The sequence below is a fragment of the Megalobrama amblycephala genome, linkage group LG11 (assembly GCF_018812025.1).
Source record: "Megalobrama amblycephala isolate DHTTF-2021 linkage group LG11, ASM1881202v1, whole genome shotgun sequence".
In the NCBI taxonomy this organism is placed as follows: domain Eukaryota; kingdom Metazoa; phylum Chordata; class Actinopteri; order Cypriniformes; family Xenocyprididae; genus Megalobrama; species Megalobrama amblycephala.
Genome location: NC_063054.1, coordinates 5,617,138 through 5,640,284, shown reverse-complemented (window position 1 = coordinate 5,640,284; position 23,147 = coordinate 5,617,138). Strand labels below are relative to the sequence as shown.

General features: G+C 38.1%; 2 protein-coding genes across 2 annotated transcripts; both read right to left on the bottom strand.

Moving 5' to 3' along the window:
* Window positions 1-1,755: 1,755 nt before the first annotated feature.
* Window positions 1,756-14,579, bottom strand: slc30a1a (solute carrier family 30 member 1a). Its single transcript, XM_048208442.1, has 2 exons — window positions 13,693-14,579; window positions 1,756-4,093 (listed from the first exon to the last, which is right to left on the bottom strand). Exons 1-2 carry the CDS (start codon window positions 14,294-14,296, stop codon window positions 3,201-3,203), a joined length of 1,497 nt encoding a protein of 498 aa, XP_048064399.1. The 5' UTR covers window positions 14,297-14,579; the 3' UTR covers window positions 1,756-3,200.
* A 170-nt stretch (window positions 14,580-14,749) lies between these two features.
* On the bottom strand, window positions 14,750-22,175 carry nek2 (NIMA-related kinase 2). Its single transcript, XM_048208443.1, is given in 11 exon segments — window positions 14,750-15,148; window positions 15,150-15,223; window positions 15,435-15,511; window positions 15,668-15,722; window positions 17,432-17,654; window positions 18,169-18,295; window positions 18,434-18,516; window positions 19,461-19,701; window positions 19,795-20,012; window positions 21,800-21,925; window positions 22,004-22,175. Coding segments are annotated over 10 exon segments (1,320 nt in total). The 5' UTR covers window positions 21,896-21,925; window positions 22,004-22,175; the 3' UTR covers window positions 14,750-15,022.
* Window positions 22,176-23,147: the final 972 nt, after the last annotated feature.

The window sequence follows — 23,147 nt, the reverse complement described above, 5'->3', positions numbered from 1 at the left end:
CCACAGAAACGCCATTGAAATTGGAAAAAGTGGAAGCTGGAATGTAACATCAATTCTGAGACAAAACGTTACCACAGACGTCTTCATAGAAACTGTTTTTACAATATAATATTTCTTGATAAATAGTCACATTGGCCTATCAATTTGAGTGTTTAGCCAATCTTCCACCATCCAGCTGTCCAACGTGTGCAGGCTACTTAGTAAATAGATCCTGAAGGTGCAAGGGGTGGCAAGGTTTTTGGAGCAAAGATAGAGCTGTCAGCAGTTACAGCAAACAATCACAGAATCGAGCCAGGCTGAAGTCTTTGTTAATATTGCTATACATTTACCAACTGGAATGTTACAGAGTAAATGAGTCATAGTGCATCTGACAGCAATTGAGTTGAATCGTCAAGAGGATGATGTTAGAACTTTGCAATTAGCAAGTCATTCTGAATTGCCAAATGTTATATGCTATTTTATTTAATTTTATATTAAAATATCATAAATTTACTTGATATACTTAATGTTGAAGGGTCAATGAAACATTTTTTAGTTGAAACTAATACTGTATTTTTTTTTTTACATTTGCATTATTATTATTGTTATTTTTATAAAAATAGTCCAATCAAATAATATTTGGTGGACCCCATGTTCTAAATTCTCACATTACAGTATGGAATAATTTACCTCTAGACTAGACTGCTAGGAAAATTGTGACAAAATCAGAGTTGTGGAAGCAAAGCAAGCACATCTTTCTTACATCACTACTAAACTGAGCTCTAACCTGATAACCATCAATTTTGTTTACCAAATGTGGTCAGCATTAGAACTATTATTTATTTATTTATTTTTTTAAAAAACACTCTGTCACTCTGTATCTCTTGGTGGATTTAAAGGGTTAGTTCAGCCAAAAATGAAAATTCTGTCATTTAGTACAAATTAAGATATTTTTGTTGAAATCCGATGGCTCAGTGAGACTTGCATAGGGAGCAATGACATTTTCTCTCTCAAGGTCCATAAAGGTACTAAAAACATATCTAAATCGGTTCATGTGAGTACAGTGGTTCAATATTAATATTATAAAGCGACAAGAATATTTTTGATGCACCAAAAAAACAAAACAAATTAACGACTTATTTAGTGATGGCCAATTTTAAAACACTGCTTCATGAAGCTTCGGAGTGTTATGAATCAGCTTGTCAAATCAGCAGTTTGACAAGCGATCCGAATCATGGTTCAATACGCTGATTCATTATGCTCCGAAGCTTCACGAAGCAAGCAGTGTTTTGAAATCGGCCATCACTAAATAAGTCGTTATTTTGTTTTTTTGGCACACCAAAAATACTAATAATATTAATATTGAACCACTGTACTCAGATGAACTGATTTAAATATGTTTTTAGTACATTAATGGATCTTGAGAGAGGAAATGTCATTGCTGGCTATGAAGGCCTCACTGAGACATCGGATTTCAACAAAAATATCTTAATTTGTGTTCCGAAGATTAACGAAGGTCTTACGGGTGTGGAACGGCATGAGGGTGAGTAATTAATGACATTATTTTCATTTTTGCGTGAACTAACCCTTTAAGGCTGAAATTAAGTTTGATGTCCCCCAGGGATCAATACTGCTCTTTAACATTTACACATTTCATCTTGGCCAGCCTTTAAAGTTCACTTGGCCTAAATTATAATGTTCTATTAATTGTAAGATGTTTTAGTATCTTGTTCTATTAATTATTTATTCAAATAAAATAAACAGTGACAAATAGAATTGGACAGTACCAAACAAGCATGTTTAATTCACGACACATTTGACAGAAATATATCAAAAACGTTTCAGCTGGCATGGTACTTTTAAAATCCTCAGTGATACAAACACTCCATCTGCACATTTACACTGAGCTCATCTTCCCTCTACAGACTTCTTAGAAAGTCACTAAACTAATAATAAAGTCTAGTACATTTCTGTGTTTTCACAAATTGCATATTTTCACCAAATGCTAAAGATGGCAGATTTAAATAGCGTTGTGAGGTGTTGATATTCTCCGTTTTTCCCCCCAATGAAGGCCACTGAGTAGATTGTGCAACATCCCAAATGATGTGTTTAACCCAAACCTACATGCCTACTCCCTCTTTATTTCAGAAAGCAACTTCCTTGTCTTTTGGTTTACAATGTTGCTTGGTATCTCAAAGCTTTTTGTATAACCACAATTATATTTGGTCATGCACAGTTGCCAAATGTTTTCCACAAATCTGAGGAGGTCCCTTCAGTTTTACGACAGCATGGACAAAACATCAGTCCTCCTCTAGCAGTCCCACAAATTTTTTTTTTTTTTTTCTTTTACAGCATTTCAACCTCATGTTTTGATTGACAGAACAACAGAACAAACAAGGCATCAGCTTGTATAAAAACAATAGAAGTTGTCTAGATCCTACACTGACTAGATTCAGTGCTATAACACAGCAGTTTGAAATACAGGCATGGTGAAGTACTGTCGAAACATCTTCTGATGTCTAATAAAACAGATAGTCTAAAAAGAGTAAAAGATTGAACAGCAATTTTTAAAAAACATCACATCTAAAAATACTCTGAGTTAAAGCATAGATCATTTGTCTTGAAAGAAGAAGAAAAAAAAAGTTTTACCTCTAATATTACCAAATCTAAATCTTACAAAAAGCTCTTTGAAAAAAAATAATACTTAATTACCAATAACTTAAATACATAAATTATTACATCTCTCACAAAATTGAAAGGTTGACTAAAAAAAAAAAAAAAAACAATATAAAGTGTGAAGGATAAAACATAGAACAGATGGGTAGAAGAGAAAAAAAACAAAAACATAACTGGTCCAGACATTTCTACTTGGTCCAGCAGGCTGAATGGGAAAATTGCATGTCGTTGCATTACATCCACAGGAAGGACATAAGTGTCTGACGTCCTGTATGAAGAGAAGCTTTGGCACGGACACACCAATCAGACGATGCGGTAAACACACATGCAGAGGAGGCCAGCCTTGCTCTTCAGCCTATTTATATTGTCTGTATGTTGGTGTGGTATATCTGAGATATAGGGCTGTGTCGTGTGTGTTGTCATGAATGAGTGCATTTGGGCTCAGTTCTTCTCACAGCATGGTAGAAATCAGTCAGCTGACGAAAAAAAAAAAAAATTGGTACCCTTAACAGAACAGAATGTTCTCAGTCTAACCTGCTTCTTGCTCACAATGACGATTCCACCTCCCTAGTGATGATCACAATGGATTCTGGTCTGCTTGTGTCCTCCACAGACTCGCTGATGATCTCTAGAGATGTAGCAGAAGCACTAGGTACCGTTGGGGTCCTGGATTCACACGGTTTCTTCGGCTCTAAAGCTCCGTCGGGAGGCTTCACGGTATCAGCGGCGCCACAGCAGAGCTTTGGGGCACACTGCGTTCTACAGGAGAGCTCGCAGAGTGAAGCTCGAGATTCTGAGTTCATTGTTACGAATTCCGGTTGAATGGTGGTGGCGTGGATGCCCTCATCATGGAAAAAGTCCTTGATACGCTTGGCTACATCCATGTAGGATGTGGGGTCGTGGCATTTGATGTGCGCGGTGGCGATAATGCGACTGCCCGCCAGCTGCCAGATGTGCAGCTCGTGCACCGCCAGCACGCCCTCTAAGTCCCGCAGACGAGAGTTGAGCTTATATATGTCGATTTGCTTGGGCACGGTCTGTAGCAGGATGAGTGCAGACTCCTTCAGCAATGGGTATGTGGTGTAGAGGAGGATACAGACCATAATGATACAGAGCGTGGGGTCGAGATAGAGCACCCAGCAGGGTCCCGCTACGTTTGTGCCGTTATAACTAGCACTACTAACATTGAACGAGTGGCCTGCGCAATGTTGGCCCACACAAGGGTTCTCACAGACAGAGCCCGGCTTGCATGGCTTCCATACAAATAAAAAGATGATGGCATTGATCACCACAATGACTGAGCCAAGAGCATCTCCCAGGACATGCAGGAAAACACCCCGCATGTTGAGCTGGGATGCCGAGTCATGTCCGTTCTCAAACTCTTCGTATGGAGCACTGCCATTTATCTGCAAATCCAGGTTGTCGCTATGACACATCTCTACAGAGGAGAAAGAAAGCAAGTGTGAAAATTCAAGGAATTTGTTCATATGAAAAAAAAAAAAAGTTCTGGAAGGTTTTATTTGGAAAAAAAAAACAGCAGTTATGCTTTGTTCCATTTAACTGAATTTCTGCAATTCCAACTATTGCAGAATAAATTTGAGGAAATGTGGGAGTGTTGACACCAACTTTTGGTGTTCCTCTAATTTTAATGGCCTAACAGCATGCTGAAATATAATATAAAAGCACTGGAATTTATCACGGTGATGGAGAGACCTGGAAGTTGTCTTATTTTTTAACTGTGTTCTTACTGTTCCTACAAAAAATGATTGTGATTTTAACGGTAAAAAAACTGTAAAAATGCTACGGTGAAAAACTGTTAATTGGTTTACCGAAAGTTTCCGTATTATATATGGCGAATAACTGTAATAGATCTAACTATACATTTAATGTAATTTTACAGTAAAATACCATTAAATTAACAGTTTTAGGAAGTGAAAAATAACATCATTGTATAATTTACGGTCAAAAACCGTAAATTGACATTCCCACAATTCCCTGCGTGACACTTCACATTTGATGTATTTTTGTTAAAATAACTTTCTTCTTGGTTTTTTTTAATCAGTTATGTACATTAGGGTTTTACGTTACATCTAATGTTGTTAAATTAATGTTTATTGCATTTTTATAATTTCATGTATGTTACCATGATGGTGTTTAGTGTTTGTGTGAATGACACTGTGTGCACCTTCTATATATATTAGTATTGTCCTTCACAGCTTTTGGAAATTAAAGCTACCTGTGATGAGCTTTAGTTCATCATGTGACTCTCATCACTACTGTGTTTGGTGGTACTTTAATAGGTTGGTAAATTAACATTATATCGGTTGATGAAATACTTTTTTTTATTTTTTTTTTTATAGTAAATTTAAGTTAAATCTGTAAAACCGAAAATGTTGCTACCATATTTTTTTACGGTAAATTTCTGGCAACCACAGCTGCCGGGTTTTTACCTTAAATTTACCTTAAAAGCTCATTTTAGCTATTTGTGGAAATGTATGTGTTCGTTTTATCCTTCCCATTTATTGTATTATTGATTTGTTAACTCTTGTTCTTAATTCATCTTGTGTATTTATTTATTAATCATATGGTGAAGCAAGAGTTAATTTTAAAAAAAATGTTACGCTCAAATTAGTAAGCGGGAAAATGTGTATTTAAGGCAGCCGTCATTAGTGGAAGGAAGGATTGAAAGACTGATCATGTTTTTTGAGAGAATGTGAACTAGGCAGTGTTAGGGAATGTTACTTTTAAAAGTAATGTATTACAATATTGCGTTACTCCCTAAAAAAGTAACTACTTGCATTAGTTACTTTTTATGAAAAGTAATGTGTTACATTACTTTTGCCTTACTATTTCTCATCAGGGCTGGCCTGCTTGTTTGTTTTTATAACAAAAAAGTCATATTTTTGTCAAATGTAAAGGCCCTTTCACACCAAAAGTGAAATGAATAAGCCTCAGGCTGAAGGAAATACACATTCACGCCTGTGCAGTAGAGGGCGCAGCTCAAACAAACAAGCCTTTCAGCTGTGCTGCCATTCTGGAATACAGAAGAATAGGATGCAGGAGAAGTAAATGAGTAAATGTATGCTCACATTTAGTCTAGAACTAGTCTAGAATAACCATCATGTTTACACAGCGCACACAACGTCTCTGCACATACTCCAGATTTCTCTCAACATGAGCGCAGGAGAGCTGTGAGTCAATAAATTGGAAAACAAAGTAACTTGCTTTACTTATTTGAAAAGTAACTCAGATATTTTGTTGTAAATTAAAAAGTAATGCGTTACTTTACTAGTTACTTGAAAAAAGTAATCCGATTATGTAACTCGTGTTACTTGTAATGCATTACCCCCAACACTGGAACTAGTTTATAGAAGCACTGCTTGAGCACACTAAAACTCTTTCCTCAGATGAATAGGAGAGTTTGTACTGTTGTAGTACATAACAGTTCTTGTTTTTATTGATAACCTGTTTTATTTCCCTTAACCATATTTATTTGCACATTTGCTTTAATAAACACCTTTTTGGACTACAAAGTCGCTCCGGTTCTTACATCATGGTGTGAATCTTTTTGTGACTACTTGGGACCCTATCACAACCACTATTTACACAACTCTGTTCATTTGTGTTCACAGCATTCCAGACAACAGTATAGAATCAGTGAGGGGTGGAAGTGGAATGCAGTGTGGATTTACGGATTTTTCCTGGAGCGAGGAGCGTTTTTTTTTTTTTGAGAGTGCATTTCTCTCACTCAAAATGTCTCTCTCTCACCAATGAGCGTGAAACAAGTTGAAAAATGGAAAACTAAAATTGTAGCTGAAGCAGAGTGATTACAGAATAAAGGGGAAATTAATGTTGCTTGAATCCACTCACATACTCCAGACCGTTTTTTAATCCGTGCTGATAATCAGTATAATGTGAGATTTCTTGAAGGGGTAGTCCATCAAAAATGAAAATTATGCCATCAATTACTCACCAACATTTAAATTTGAACAATTTATTTTCTTCCATGGAAAACAAAAGACAGTTTTTACCAATTTAATTGTCAATGGGGTTCAATTGACTTTCAATATATGGACAAAAGCAGTGTTCCACAGCACAAAGTAAAGGCTCATTCAAGAATGATAACTATAAAGATAACTATTAGCATCCACACCAATGCACAATAATGTTTTGTTTATTATAGCTGTGCAGTTAAGCCATCTGTCACTCTAAATGCTTGAGCTCTTTAAAATTGTGTGGATTCCAATTGGCTGCCAATGTTTTTTCTTCTTTTTTTTTTAATCATTTTATTATTCATCAGCTGGAAAAATCACTCTGAAATTGACTCCAACGATATTGATCCTTCATGTCATTTTTGTTATAGCTGTGGTGTCTTCCCTATTCTCAAAGATGTAGTTATAGTCCTTGGTATGACAATGTAACATTGTTCCAAAAGTCTTACAATGGATTTTCAAAATATACTAAAGGCCCCTTGTGGTGAGCAGGTGACGCGAGAGTTCACGAGCTCCACCTGTGAGGCGCACCGGCCTTGAGTCTCTCACGTTTTAAGTCAAAATAAACAGATACAAAACGAAAGTAATACCGGCAGACCCTCACGGACGTCTGCCGGCCACACAAACATAATAAAACATAAAATAAAGTCCAGGCCTGGTCCTCTCTCGTCTTTCACTGTCGTCACTCCTCTTTTTATGCTCCTGGAGCTCCTCCGTGAGAGACTCAAGGCCGGTGCGCCTCACAGGTGGAGCTCGTTAACTCTCGCGTCACCGGCCTCGCGCCGTTCCCTCACGGCTCTCGCCCGCCCTGCTCGCCACACCCCTATACTCAGAGCGAAGTTTTTTTTCGTTCTTCTTTAGGGGTAAATAAAAGTAAGAAAAACCTTAGCAGTGGTATATATGTATTAAAGAAGTAAAACATTGGATGACTAGTAATTTTCTTCTATTAAATTCAGATAAGACTGAAGTATTACTTATTGGGCCAAAAACTTGTACACAGAATCTTTCAGACTACAATCTGCATTAAGAAGGATGTACTGTTACTCCATCCTCAACAGTTAAAGACCTGGGTGTTATATTAGACAGCAACTTGTCCTTTGAAAATCTTATTTCACATGTTACAAAAACAGCATTCTTCCACCTCAGAAACATTGCTAAGATACGGAATATGTTATCTATTTCTGATGCAGAAAAGTTAGTTCATGCTTTCATGACGTCTCGACTAGATTACTGTAATGCATTATTAGCTGGTTGTCCTGCTTCCTCAATAAACAAGCTACAATTAGTACAAAATGCAGCTGCTAGAGTTCTTACCAGGTCAAGAAAATATGATCATATAACACCAATTTTATCATCTCTACACTGGTTACCTATTAAGTTCCATATCGATTATAAAGTATTGCTAATGACCTATAAGGCTCTAAATGGTTTAGCTCCTGTGTACTTAACCGATTTTCTATCGTCCTACAATCCTTCACGCTCTTTAAGATCACAAAACTCTGGACTTCTGGTTGTACCTAGGATATCTAGTCCACTAAAGGAGGGAGAGCGTTTTCACATTTGGCTCCGAAACTCTGGAATAGCCTTCCTGATAATGTTAAGGGTTCAGACTCGCTCACCCAGTTTAAATCTAGATTAAAGATGCATCTCTTTAGCCAAGCATTCACATAATGCATCTCATATCAGATCAATTGCACATGACTATCTTTGCTTAATGTTATGAACAGCAGCTACGCTAATTATTCTCCATTTGCTTTTCTGTTTTGTGACTAGAGAGGAGTTCAGCTTCAGTTTGGATCCAGCCTCTTAACTGTGTGTTCACACTGCCGGCGGCGAGAGCGTCAAAGTGACACTAGTCATTCATTTTCAATGAGAGTCGGCGGCGAGAGCGGCGCGGCGCGTCTTGGACGGTGAGAGCGTCAAGGAGAGTTGAAATCAGGTTAACTTTATGGTAATGAGCTATGACGCGGTTCGGCGGCAACCAATTGGAATGTAGAGGTCCTCGCTTGAGAGGCTTCTGATTGGTTGACGCGACTTGTCATTTACTTTGACCCTCCCGTCGGCGGCGGTTTGAGCGAACAGTACAGCGTTGTTGGCAGGGCGGCCAAGGCGACTGTTGACGCTCTCGCTGGCGGCGGTGTGAACGCACGGTAAGAAGACCTCAGATGACTAACGTCTATGAAGAGACGGCGCCAACTCCTGCGAGGATTTCAGAAGACGCAATCATCTGGATCAACATGCACATTGCACAATTTCTATATCCTAATTATTGTTAATGTAATTCATTTTTCCAGGAGCTCATTGCTTCTACGTTCAGTTAAACTGCTAACAGTGATTGTAAATTAATTGCCTAGATTATTACATTATTTGCTGAACTGCATTCTTTAAATTGTGATGTTGACATGCATTCTCTGTAAAGCTGCTTTGAAATGATATGTATCGTGAAAAGCACTATACAAATAAATGTGAATTGAATTGAATTATTCAATCAGTGAACATTCCGACACCGCCCACACTGCTGATATATGTAAATATGTGCTCCGCGCTTTCCTCACAGTAACAAAATAAACACAAAAACAGCAGTGAGAAACCAGGAGTTAAATGGTTAGTTCACCCAAAAATGAAAATTCTGTCATTAATTACTCACGTGTTCTACGTCCGAATGCCAGCTCAGTATTGGCCGGTGCTGTACACGAGCACCACGACGCATGCGCATGATATTGACGCAGGAGCCGGCCAATAATGAGTCGCCGTTCTGACGTAGAACACGGAAGTGCTGCACTGCGTTCACTACGTCAACTGCGTAAGAGACTGACGTGGCAGAGAAGAAATTGTTGAATAAAGTTGTTATTTTTGTTTTTGTGCACAAAACATACTCTCTTGAATTCATAAAATTAAGGTTGAACCACTGTAGTCATGTGGACTACTTTTACGTCGTCTTTAGTACCTTTCTGGGCCTTGACAGTGGTGGTTAAATTGCTGTCAGAGAGCTCACAGATTTCATCAAAAATATCTTAATTTGTGTTCCGAAGATGAACAACGGGTTTGGAACAACATGAGTGTGAGTAATTAATAACAGAATTTTCATTTTTGAGTGAATTAACCTTTTAAGAAAGCATCTGATCATAGTGATTGGGGATGTTTGCACAAGCTCTTCAATTCGGCACTCCAGTCAAGTAAAGTCACGTTTATTTATATAGCACTATACATAGCAACTTTTCCGGAAAGTTAGCTTTGATTTCAACATCCGAAACAGACTCCAAATAAGCTTCATTTTGGCCTGATTTTGTTCTAAATTAGATCCTACCAGTTCATTCTTTGATTTCGCTTTAAAGCGGAACTCAGTAAGATTTGCGAAGCTCCCCCTACAGGTTCCTTCAGTGAATCACACTGTCGTAAATACTCCAAGCGCAGCTCTGGACTACAACGCTCAACAGCGCAGTAGTTTTGCAAATGCAGTACAAGAAATCTCGATGGAGGTGGGTAATTTTCGAAATTGTCTTATAAAGTCATAATATATACATTGTTTTTGAATTACCGTATTTGAATTACCGTAAAGCATTTTGTCACTCTCGCGTGAACGTGAACATGAGGCGAGATTGTGTCGGGTCAGCACAGCTCAACTTGCAAGTGCTGTTTTCTGGAGTAGACGTGCCAGAGGGGGTTAGTGCACGCCTCAAACACACCACTACAAGTCAATTAACCATAGTAAGGACTTAGAAAACTATTTATGAAGGTAAAAAAGTTACTTAGTTCTGCTTTAAAGGCCCGGTTGCATGAAACTCCTTAAGCTAAGAAATCCCTTAAATATAAGGTTAAGGGTACCCTTAGTGAAACTTGGGTTGCAAGAAAAAAACCCTAAGGGTTTTCTTAAGGAACTTAAGGCTGTTATTAAATTTTTCCCCTTAATTATCTAAGTGTTTCCTTAAGCGTTGCTACAAAGTCCTTAGCGACCATTTCACCTTAATAAATTTAAGGGACCAAAACAGCACCCTTAAATCAACTGACACTCAAAATACGATGGCTGATTTAGTGTTAATTGAAGAGGAGGAAATACCAAGGCGTGTTTTTAATGATCGCAATAATCCCTTGGAGACGATGAATGATATACAGTTATTGAGAGAATATCGGTTTGACCGCCAGTCAATCCTTCGTCTCACCGCGACACTAGAACATGACATTGAGCACCAAACCCGGCGGAGTTACGCAGTTCCAGCACTCTGTCCAGTTTGGTTTACGTTTTTTGATTTCTGTTATGTTTGTACTCTCCATAGAAACAAATATATTCATACAAATGTGGTTTTAGCGAGGATTTGGCTTTGTGGTTCATTATGTTCTGTTTACTGTTAGAGGTAGTAACTATAGCAACCGCTGCGATCATTGCCGTATGTTGTCAAAAACTACCGTGAAAGGCTTAGTGTAAACACTTAGGTAAGGGTGAAAGTTAAGAAGTTTGTTGCAACGCTCTTAGTGAAATCCCTTACCTCAGGGATTTTTTCTCCCTCAGGGAAACCGTCACTTAAGGAGTTTCATGCAACCGGGCAGGCCCTGAAGTACCCCATCACTGCACATTTTCGATGAATTTCTTCTCTAATACACGTATTTGAGTCCTTGTAGTCTTTACTAACGAGCTGATGAATTGAATCAGGTGTGTTTGATTAGGAAGACATCTAAAATGTGCAGTGCTGGGGCCCTGGGGGTACTCCAGGATTGGGAAACACTGCACTGAGGCTTCAGTTCTGGACATTCTGTTCATTAATATAACATATTTGCAGTGAGGTGATCATTCACTGAGTCCTGTGGGCAATGTAACCCATCTGTTCATCTCTCATCTGTGCTATCTTAAACAACCAAACAGACAAGGCCTTGGTTGAAATTCAAAGTGATTGTCTCAACTTTGGAATAATTTGCTTTACTTGAGGGAATCTAGTTACAGTTCTGATTATCTGATAAAAACAGATAAAAGCACAAAAATAAAGTCTTTGCACATGATCTTCGCTAGGAGTGAGCTGCCAGGCCATCCCATTGTTGTGAATCCATGGAAACAAGATACATTTAACCTAATTATACAAAAGCTCAAGCTTGATTGTTTGTGAGCAGCACAGATTAATCATATAAATAAACAGTGAGTGACGATAAAGTCAAGCAACAGGAAAAAAAAAAAAAACTAAGGCCCATTTGTCTACCCAGTTTTTTGCAGTGTTCTGCACTGTTTGCACTAGTCTGACCCCATCTGCGGCTTTTCAGCCGATTAAGCGTGTTGAATTGGTATCGGTGAGAGAGATCACTCTGATTGGCTATTTAGTTTCACAAACCAGTGTACAAGGAAAACAGAAGTGACAATTGTTCTTATTATATCTCCTTATATTTTGCCTCTAATGTTGCTTTCTTGTACAAGAGGAAGACCCTGACAATGCATGTCGTTCCTCACCCGTAAGACCTCCGTTCATCTTTGGAACACAAATTAAGATATTTTTGATAAAATCCAAGAAGTATCTGACTCCTCCACTCCTCCATTTCAAGAAAGGAACTAAAGACATTGTGTAAACCGTCGACATGACTGCAGTGGTTCAACCTTAATTTTATAAAGCGACGAGAATACTTGTGTGCAAAAACAAAAATAACGACTTCATTCAACAATAACCTCTCTTCTGTGTCACTCTCTTGAGCTCCTGCATCAGCATCACATGCAGGCGTCGTGCTGCTCAGCGCCGGACAATACTGAGTTCACGTGAGCAGCACGATGCATGCGTGTGATGCTGATGCAGGAGCCGGCCAATAATGAGTCAGCATTCTGACATAGACAGGGTAAGAGAATGACACAGAAGAGAGGTTAATGTTGAATGAAGTCGTTATTTTTGTTTTGGTGCGCAAAATTATTCTTCATAAAATTAAGGTTGAACCACTGTAGTCACGTAGACTATTTTAACAACGTATTTAGATATTTTTGTTGAAATCCGATGGCTCAGTGAGGCCTGCATAGGGAGCAATGACATTTCCTCTCTCAAGATCCATAAAGGTACTAAAAACATATTTAAATCAGTTCATGTGAGTACAGTGGTTCAATATTAATATTATAAAGCGATGAGAATATTTTTGGAGCGCCAAAAAAACAAAATAAAGATTTATTTAGTGATGGCCGATTTCAAAACACTGCTTCAGGAAGCTTCGGAGCATTATGAATCAGTGTATCGAATCTTCTGTTCGGAGCGCCAAAGTCACGTGATTTCAGCCGTTGGCAGTTTGACACGCGATCTGAATCATGAGTCGATACACTGATTCATTGTGCTCCGATGCTTCGTGAAGCAGTGTTTTGAAATCGGCCATCAATAAATAAGTCGTTATTTTTTTTTTTTTTTTTTGCCGCACCAAAAATATTCTCGTCGCTTTATAATATTAATATTGAACCACTGTACTCACATGAACCGATTTAAATATGTTTTTAGTACCTTTATGGATATTGAGAGATGAAATGCCATTGCTCCCTATGCAGGCCTCACAGAGCCATCGCATTTCAACAAAAATATCTTAATTTGTGTTCCGAAGATTAACGAAGGTCTCACGGATGTGGAACGGCATGAGGGTAAGTAATAAATTACAGAATTTTCATTTTTGGGTGAACTAACCCTTTAAAGTGTAAATTCACAAAAAAAAAAAAAAAAAAAAAAATCTAAAAGCTGTGAGAAATTCTCATAATACCTTCTTCTAAGCTACAGAGAAGAAATACAAGCAAGTTTGGAACGACATGAGGTGAGTAAATGACAATTTCCATTTTGAGGTGAACCATCTATTTTTAACATATTGGGTTTGTTGCTATTGGTTGCAGGTTAACAAACATGCCAAACGAGAAACAATCCCCCTAACAAGAAAGTTTTGCACACGTTTCACAAAAAAAAAAAAAAAAAAAAAAAAACACCTTGAACATCCGACTTTAACCTTAATAACACATGCCTGACCTCGTTTGGATTGCATTTATGGTATCCAGAACACTATATACCTAACGTTATACTATGAATCAATTTTAATGAGAACAAGCCGAATTTACCAGCTCTCCTCCGCTCCGGATTAACGCCATTCGGGCTGTTGTTGTGATTCCCGACCAGATTATTGGTCTCCTCGCCCGTGGACCGACTATCCTCCAGCGTCTCAGATCGGCGGACCTTCCCGTTCTTGTGTTTTTTGTGTCCCCCGTGACTGTGGCCGTGTCCTCCGTGTGAATGGCCGTGTCCGCCGCCTCCGGCATGCCCGTGAAAGAGACAGAGCCCCAGCAGGTTGACCAGCAGCCCTGCAGCCCCCACCCCAATCACCACCTCGGGTTGCTCGATTTCATGGGGCTCTGTAAAGCGCTCGACGGCCTCCAGAATAATGGTAAAGCAAAGCGCGGTGAGGAACACGGCGTTGACCAGCGCGCCCATCACCTCGGCCCGGATCCAGCCGAACGTGTTCTTGTTGGTAGACTGGGTCTGCTCAGCGAAACGCACCGCTACCAGAGCTACGACCAGCGCGATCACGTCCGACAGCATATGAAAGGAGTCGGACAGCATCGCTAGAGAGGACGTTATTCGGCTTACCACCACCTCTACAATGAAAAAGCCGAAGGTGAGCGACAGCATGCACATCAGGCGAACCCGGTTCGGCGCACAGGCCATGATTTCACCGAGAGCAGAGCACAAAACAAAGCTTTAAATGAACACGATCCTCTTTTGAGTTAATATCCCATAACCGAATTCGTTCCGACCGACAGACTGTAAGCGATGCGTTGATTCTGGTGTAATGAGAGCTGGGGACCGGGTTTCGGTCCGGTTATACTACCCGTCTTCTGTCGCCCGTCTGCAGACGGCTGAAACTTTGCACCCGGACCGGCGAACTTTCCACACGGAACACGCTCAGCGTCCGGCCACGCCCACGCTCGCCTGCTATTGGCTGAGAGCATGGGATCAAGGAAAATTAATTCCATTCTGGAAAAGCGCAGAAACACACTACTAAATTCAGCATATCCCTTAAACAGTATCAGAATATATTCCACCGTTATGGAACCCAAAACAGATTTTTTTTTTTTTTTCCAGTTTTGATTAATAAAACGAAACTTTATTGAAAACCAGTATTTTCACTTCTTTATTCTAAAGAAACAATCAAAATTAAAACACCAGTTCCACATATAACATGGTAATACAACATTAAAATTTTAATAAAAACATCCAGTGTAATGCCCATTAAATGAAGTGTTGTCCACTGTACTGTACAAATGCTGCAGCAAATAAATAAAAGCAGAAATCTTATTTCCTAATGTACACAATTTAAAAAACAAACAAAAAACTCTTGACTTGATTGACCACACAAATGCACCACTTTAGGTAGTAAATTGTCATTCATGGCTAGCGGATGCCCTGCATTTCTCTGGGCTTTGGTGGGTACAACTTTTCCTCTTCACCAATAGCTTGGATGCGCATGTTTGTCCATTGGGGTCTCTTTACAAGACAATGTTCTTGAGGTTTAGCGAATCGGTCTGCCATTCTCCTTGCCGTCTCCTGCGAAGTGAACCCTTTTCTTTCCCGGGGAGACGTTCTCTTCATTCTCTGTTGAAAATTATATTTTAGGGCTGTAACTATATTGCATTACAAAAATGCAACAATATGTGTATAGCTCACCACATATTATATATACACATATACACACACACACACACACACACACACACACACACATGCAATTTAATTAAAAAAAAAAAAAAAAAAACACACTACAAAAAGAAAGCATTGAAGAAACAACAACAACAAGGTTTTATACCTGTGTCACTGGCACTGAGTAGAGACAACGCCCTCTGCTGGCGGATCAAATTATAGGCCTTTAATAAGCTCTCAGCTCTGTCAGAGAGAAATAAAATGACATATCAGCAATACATACCATACGTGAACAAGTGTTCAATGACTATGGCTAGTTGTGCAGCCTACTACTAATGTTAGCTGCTAATATTAAATGCATTCACATGACCAGTTCAGCAAAGGTGGCAGTATATTTACCTGGCCATCTTTTCATTTGACTGTTGTTCTCGGACACACAGCTCCTGTTCCCTTTCTGCAAAGAAGTGAAAGGTTAGGCACACCAAAAGCTCACTAAATGGAATGTCTTGCCCGGTTAGTGTTATTTAAAGAGTTAGTTCACCTAAAGTGAAAATTCTGTCATCATTTACTCGCCCTCATGTCGTTGCAAACCTATCAGACATTTGTTTGGAACTCCAAAACGCAAATGAAGATATTTTTAATGAAACTTGAAAGATTTCTGTCCCTCCACTGAAAGTCCATGTAACCAAAGCTTTGATGCTTCAAAAAGTTCATAAAAATTGTAAGAGAAATCCACATGAATCCAGCGGTTTAATCCAAGTCTTCTGAAGAGACACAATCCCTTTAAAGCATGTGTCAAACTCCAAGCTCCAAAACACCACCCTGAAAAGTTTCTAGTAATCCTGAAGACTTTGGCTTCGTTTACACTTAGCATTAACATGCGACCTGTATCCAGATGTTGTCCACATACACACTGAAAAGACAAGTGTACATGCGTTCCTGATCGGATATGTTATCCGATCAGTGTGTCCTAGTCAAGAGGTAGTCGAGGACGCATTGTGTAAATAATGGACCAATGCAGTCAAAAATAATGGACCAATGCAGTTTTGACAAGAAATTAAACTTATTTGAACTTGTCAATAAAAGGCAATAAAGCTCATTCTGATTTATTATTGACAAGTATGTTTACACATACAAGGAATTTGTCTTGGTGACGGAAGCTTCCACCCCATGAGGACAGAATGACAGCGACAAGACACTGATAATAAAAATATTAAAATACAATGTGTATGTAGACCACGTGTATGTACAAATGTAAGGGAATGTAAATAAGAGGTATGGCATGCTAAATAAGTATAAATATATTTAAATGTAATAAAATGTAAATTGTTTATTTAGACTTGCATGATAGATACCCAGTGAGTTATTTTTAAATTTTAATTGTGCATCATTATCTCTGAATGAGGCAATTTTGTGTTTCATCATACAAGATAATGTTGGGAAACTTAAATTGGTAGATTAAGCATCATATTTGTGATAGATTGTTCATGAATAAGTCACACAAATCATTGCCATTGACAGAGGCTAAATGAAAGTTGTTTTACGCTACCATGCCATTTGAAGCGTCTGCCTTTCGAACACGTCCGTGATAAAGTCGTATCACAGACCTAATTTAAATATTGTGCGGGAAACAGAAATCCGATCAGTTATCCAGATACAGAGGCCACTAAATGTGAACAAATGTAAATGCGCCTTTGGCTGATGATCAGATCTGCTTAATCAGATCACAGTGATCGCATGTTAATGCAAAGTGTAAATGCTGGTTAAAGTGTTTAATTGGGGATGGAGCTGAACTCTGCAGGACAGTGGCCCTCCAGAAACAGAGTTTGACAGCCCTGCTTTATGATGAATAGATTTAATTTAGACTTTTATTCTCATATTGACATTGATCAACGCACACACATAGAGCACATCAAATACGGTAATTGGAAACTCAAACACGTTTGCTTGATGCACTAATGGTATTTTTTCTTACACATCGAGCAGATGAGCTTCCATCGACCAATTTGGAAACTAATATCTCATTTTTGTTTTGAAGATACCATCATTTAAATAGAAAGCCTATTTACACCTGTTCCCACCTGATCAACTGTGATTGGATTACCTAAGAAAGATGTTAGTTCCAGGTGTAAAGAGGTCAAAAGAAATAGAGAGTGGACTCACGCTCTAGTCGCTGCTCTCGCTCTTTGAGGGCCTGCTCACGCTCACGTAGAATCTGCTCCTTAAGCCGCAGCTCTGCCAGAAGCGACGGCTCCGGATGTTTGGGTTGCTCTACGTCCACTGATCTGCGCCGCTGCTTCTCCTGAAGTCTCCTTTGTTCCTGGGCTACATAGCCTGAGATTAAACCATTCTGCAGAATGGACTCCACCGAGGGCCTCAGATAGTCCTAACAAAAGAGAACAGCTAAATCAGAATGTATGTACACACATATTTATTTGTGTGTGTATATTATATATATTAATTTGTGTTTACGACGCTCAAATAGAGCGCTTAGCCAGCTGCAGAATTCCAAGCCGAGAACAGTTTGTAAAAGTGCCGTGCCGAACCAGGCTCAAAATGGAAACAACTGGAACCGTTCTTTACCATTCTAAGATTCGTTCAGCCCGACGGTGAAAAAGCGGCTAATGTGTTTCTCGGAAATTCCACATTCCACCTTTAAAATCTTTGAAATTGTTTTCAGAACTGCTATTCAGTGTTCAATTATAATTGTACATTCCTTTATTATTATTACCCAGTCACCCAACTGACCAATATTTGCAAAAAGACTTCAGCCAATCACATTTCAGTAGATGTTTAGTTAGTTAACAATAACCCCTGGAACCCAAATTGACTTGATCTGATCTGACCTGATAAGTTATATTGATAAAATCTCATGGTCTTCCTGACAAAAATGAGTTTACCTTTAAGTTCAGCATTTTTGAAAGGAGCGCGTTCAGATCCTCTGAGTATCGATATGGGATTCTTCTAAACTTCCCTTCTCTGATTTTTCCGGCCAGCTCTGTTTGGTTGTATGCTGTAAATGGGGGACTTCAAAAAAAGAACGAACATGACAAAACTAAGTTTCAAGATTCACAATAGCATGTAACCACACAATCAGTTTGGAGGTAATTGAGTACAGTGTAATCAGTAAAAATGCAAGAGGGACAATAATACATGTATACTTACGATAAAGCACATAGTTCATAGAGTAAACATCCTAAAGACCATATATCTGATTTTTCGTTATAGGACATGCGATTAATTTGTTCCTGTGAATGCAAAAGCAAAATATGAATAAAACAGGAACAGCAAAGTCTTGACAAAGAAATATTATGATGAAACTGTGGAACAAATAATTACATATGCATGTCAAGACATGAACATTCACCAACAGAAACTTTAGGAGAACTTCTCTGAAAAAGTGAGACTCAATCCGGTTTCTCATGAGTTCTTGAGGAGGGTTGGTTCTAAAAACACAGCATGCCATTGGTGTGTATAACAGCACCGGTCTGTAAATATGCACTTAAAGGGATAGTTCATCCAAAAATGAAAATTGTCATCATTTAGGCTACTCACCTTTATGACTTTCTTTCTTCTGCAGAGCATAAAAGATATGGTGAGATTTTTCCCTCTATACAATGGGAGTCAATTACCAACATTCTTCATTTTCTATGTTCCGCAGAAGAAACTCATCCGCTGTAAAAAATGTTTGTTTTTTCTAAGTTAAAATAAAGATTATTGGCATACTCTTTACAAGAAAATACTACTTCAGTCTTTCTACTTTGAAATTCCACATTTAATTTAATGTGTTACTTGTCATTTCTTTGTAAATAATTACCTGTGACATTTCCTAGCGATTTCTGAGTAAAGTAAAATTTACATCAGTGTGGAGGTTTAAAACAACATTAGGGTGCGTAAATTAATTTTCAGTGCTGGGTGAACTATCGCTTTAAATGCCATGACTGTGTGCATTTGTTCTTGCAAACCCCATTTTCCCTCATAATTCCAGTGATTTTTATCTTCATTTTTTCTTATTTTTAACTGGAAATGTTTTCAGTCACATTTATACTGAACCAGAACTGAATAAGCTATTTTACAGCAGAATTTGAATTTATTTTGATTATATTTTCTCATTTAAATACTTATCTTAATAAATGTACCAAAGAACGATCCACTCGTACAAGAAAATTCCTTGAGATAAAAGAGCACTTACTGGCGACATGTAATATGGAGTTCCAACAAATGTTTTAGCAAAGCTTGTATCATGGTTCAGTATCCGAGCTAAACCAAAATCGCCAAGCTTTACATTCTGTTTGACATCCAAGAAGATGTTTGCAGGTTTCAGGTCACGGTGCAGAACTGTACTGCTGCCGTTACTTCGACCATGGCACTCTTTTAACGCCAGGGACAACTGTGCCATCACACGCAGGATGAATTCTTCTTCCAGGTATCGTCTGTAAAGAAGGTGTAAAAGAAAAAAAAAAAAAAACATTACTGTAATGCAGAAAAACAGTTTGGACAACAAATTAACAGTAGTTTCATTTTACCTCTCTTTGATGCATCTGTTGATGAGGCTGGCGAGATCTCCACCCTCACAGTACTCCATCACTATATATAACGTTGTGTTCGTCCGGTCTATAATTCTGTCGTAGTATCGAACGATATTTGGGTGCTTTAGCTCACGGAGCAAATTGACCTCTGACACCAGCATCTGTTTCTCTGCCTCGGCCATGGTGCCATAGTCCAGCACCTTCCAAACTAGAATCTAACAAGATCAGATAACAAGGTCCATATTAACAAACTTGACACCAATCACATCAATGAGATTCTGAAGTGTGCATACAACCGACACTTTACTATCCCATGGCGAATGAAGTACGCCCAGATTACATTCATACTACACACATTCATAAAATATAGAACATACTTTTTTAGCACTCAAAGTAATTACTTATAACTTCTGTTTATTACTTAAAGGGTTAGTACACACAAAACTGAAAATAATGTCATTTATTACTCACCCTCCGTTCATCTTCGGAACACAAATTAAGATATTTTGATGAAATCTGATGGCTCAGTGAGGCCTCTATAGACAGCAATGCCATTGTAACTCTCAAGATCCATAAAGGTACTAAAAACATATTTAAAACAGTTAATGCGAGTTCAGTGGTTCTATCTTAATATTATAAAGCGATGAGAATACTTTTTGTGTGCCAAAAAAACAAAACAAAATAACGACTATTCAACAATATAGTGATGGGCCGATTTCAAAACACTGCTTTGGAACGATTACGAATCGGATCAGTGATTCGGAGCGCCAAAATCATGTGATTTCATCAGTTTAGCCGTTTGATAGGAGATCCAAATCACTGATTCAATCTGTAAAGCTCTCAAGCAGTGTTTTGAAATCGGCACATCACTATTTTGTTGAATAGTCGTTATTTTGTTTTTTTTTGGCACACAAAAAGTATTCTCATCGCTTTATAATATTAAGATTGAACCACTGTACTCACATGAACGGTTTTAAATGTGTTTTTTGTACCTTTATGGATATTGAGAGTTACAATGGCATTGCTGTCTACAGAGGCCTCACTGAACCACTGGATTTAATCAAAATATCTTAATTTGTGTTCCGAAGATGAACAAAGGTCTTACGGGTGTAGAACGACATGAGGGTGAGTAATAAATGACATTATTTTCATTTTTGGGTGAATTAACCCTTTAAAAGAAGTACCTGCTTAAGAGTATGTAATTTCAGATGCAGCCTAGGGGTTTAGCAATACACTCTAGTCACGATTCGGTTCAGTACACAATACAGTACTCTCAATTAAAATGGTGTTTTATTTTTCTTTTTTTTTTTTAAATTATTATTACTTCTAAGACAAATGATAAGCAGCTCACAAAAAGTACTGTTCATTGAAATAGCTAAATTTGGTATTACATTAAGAATGGGCCTGAATAGGCTTGGGCTTGGTCCTTCTCCCCATTGCACAGGGCAATGGTGACATCAGAATAGAAATATTCATGATTCTGCTTAGCTTAAAATACAGAATTATGTTAGAGACATACTATGTTTGCACTTGTCATTAATAATAATGATTAAAAAAAAACATGAGAGCTCAAAATGTGTGACCTGGTTTTACCATATTTGACGCAAAATTAAATTAAAACTTTCTTTTTGTATACACAATAAATATTGCTGCATTTTTGTATTGCAATATATTGTGACATCCCTACATCACAGTACACTACATTATCTAAAGTTTATTTTACTTAAAATTATTAATTTAATTGCACTAGATCACAAAATATCACAGTAAACAACATTAAAAACAGCAGCAAACAAATTGTTACACTTCAAACTAATATGAACTGATATTTTGTTATAGACAAGGGCATTCATTCAGTGTTACTTAATATCCACATACTTTTTGAAGACTAACCTTACTTGATTTTATGATTTTGCTTTAGGCTCCTAAGCCTAGAAAGTAACGTTACACTACAAAAATAGGATACTATACTGTTCGTGTGAACAGTTCTATCTGTATTGACCTTTCCATCTGATTTCCTCTTGACTTTCTGGCATTTCCCATAAGATCCACATCCTATGGTTAGCATCACGTCGTAGTCTTCGGTTTTGGACGGCATCACGCGCACAACTGCTGCAGCAGGTCCAAACTTCAGACAAATACAGCAGGACTTAATTATGTATGTGCAAAACAAACACAGCGGGATTCATTCAAACCATTCACTTACCGTAATTCACTCACAGCTGCTGTCTTGTATAATATGTTTTAGTTTTAAAAACGTTACAGTTTCTTGTTTGTGTTGTTGAGAAACAAACAGACGACACAAGCAAGCTGATTTTCAAACGTGCGCACAAACTCTGGATTCTGATTGGCTGGACTTGATCACTGGCGATGATTTCATTGGTCCGTATAAGGACACAGCTTGCACGTTGCCAAGCGCTGAAGAACCGCGAGAACGCCCGGGAACAGCGGGAGGATATTTCTTAAAGGCACAAGGCGTCTTATAACGAGGGTAGACCCTATGGGGGAGACTGAACAGAATTTAGAATTTTTAAAACGCAACTGTGATGTATAGAAGCCCATTTACGCACAAATGAGGGAAAAATTCTTTGGTAAATCTTAATCATGACATAAAAATCATAATTACTACTAGTGTCCCACATCACATGCAGATTATGACATAGCCTATTAAGTTATGAGATAAAAAGTCGAAATTATGACATACTACATCACAAGTCATAATTATGAAATGTTAATAAGTCGAAATTATAAATCATAATGACTTACTAAGTTATAATTATGAGATATGAAAAGTTTACATTTTGACATAGGCCTACCAAGTCAATTACGAGATGATTATGAGATAAAAAAAAAAAAAAAAAAAAACTAAATTGACATTGTAATAATTATGAGACGAAAAGATTGAAACTATGATAAAAGACTTGACTTATGATCAATTTCAATTTGTCAATTTCGACTTTTTGTCATTTGAATTTTTTAATTTATATTTCACAAAAGCACGTGTCTTTTTTCATAAGTGATGATAATGCTTGCTTTGAACAAAAATATGCTTCTTCTGCTTAAGGATCGTATCGTCTGCAAACTGATCTTCTGCACCCGCTACTTCTGACTGAAACTGCACACTGCTGCACATTGACTGTTCGTCCGCTAGGTGGCAGCAGTGTGCTTACCGCGCGGGTCGGGTCTGGGTGTGGCAGGACCAAAGGTCACACATGAAGCCCTTTCAGCCTAAAGACTTCACAGGATGAGTTTCGGACATATAACTAGCGAGACAGAGAGAAGATAACTTCATTTCATTTGAATAGATCCATTATTATGGCTATTGTCAATTAAGTCACAGGTAAGTGGTT

Excerpts from the sequence above, each read along its gene's own strand:
- slc30a1a (XM_048208442.1), bottom strand. The coding sequence starts at position 14,296 with ATGGCCTGTGCGCCGAACCGGGTTCGCCTGATGTGCATGCTGTCGCTC. Across the intron at positions 4,094-13,692 it reads TCCGGAGCGGAGGAGAGCTG|AGATGTGTCATAGCGACAAC; the intron begins GTAAATTCGGCT and ends TCTCCTCTGTAG.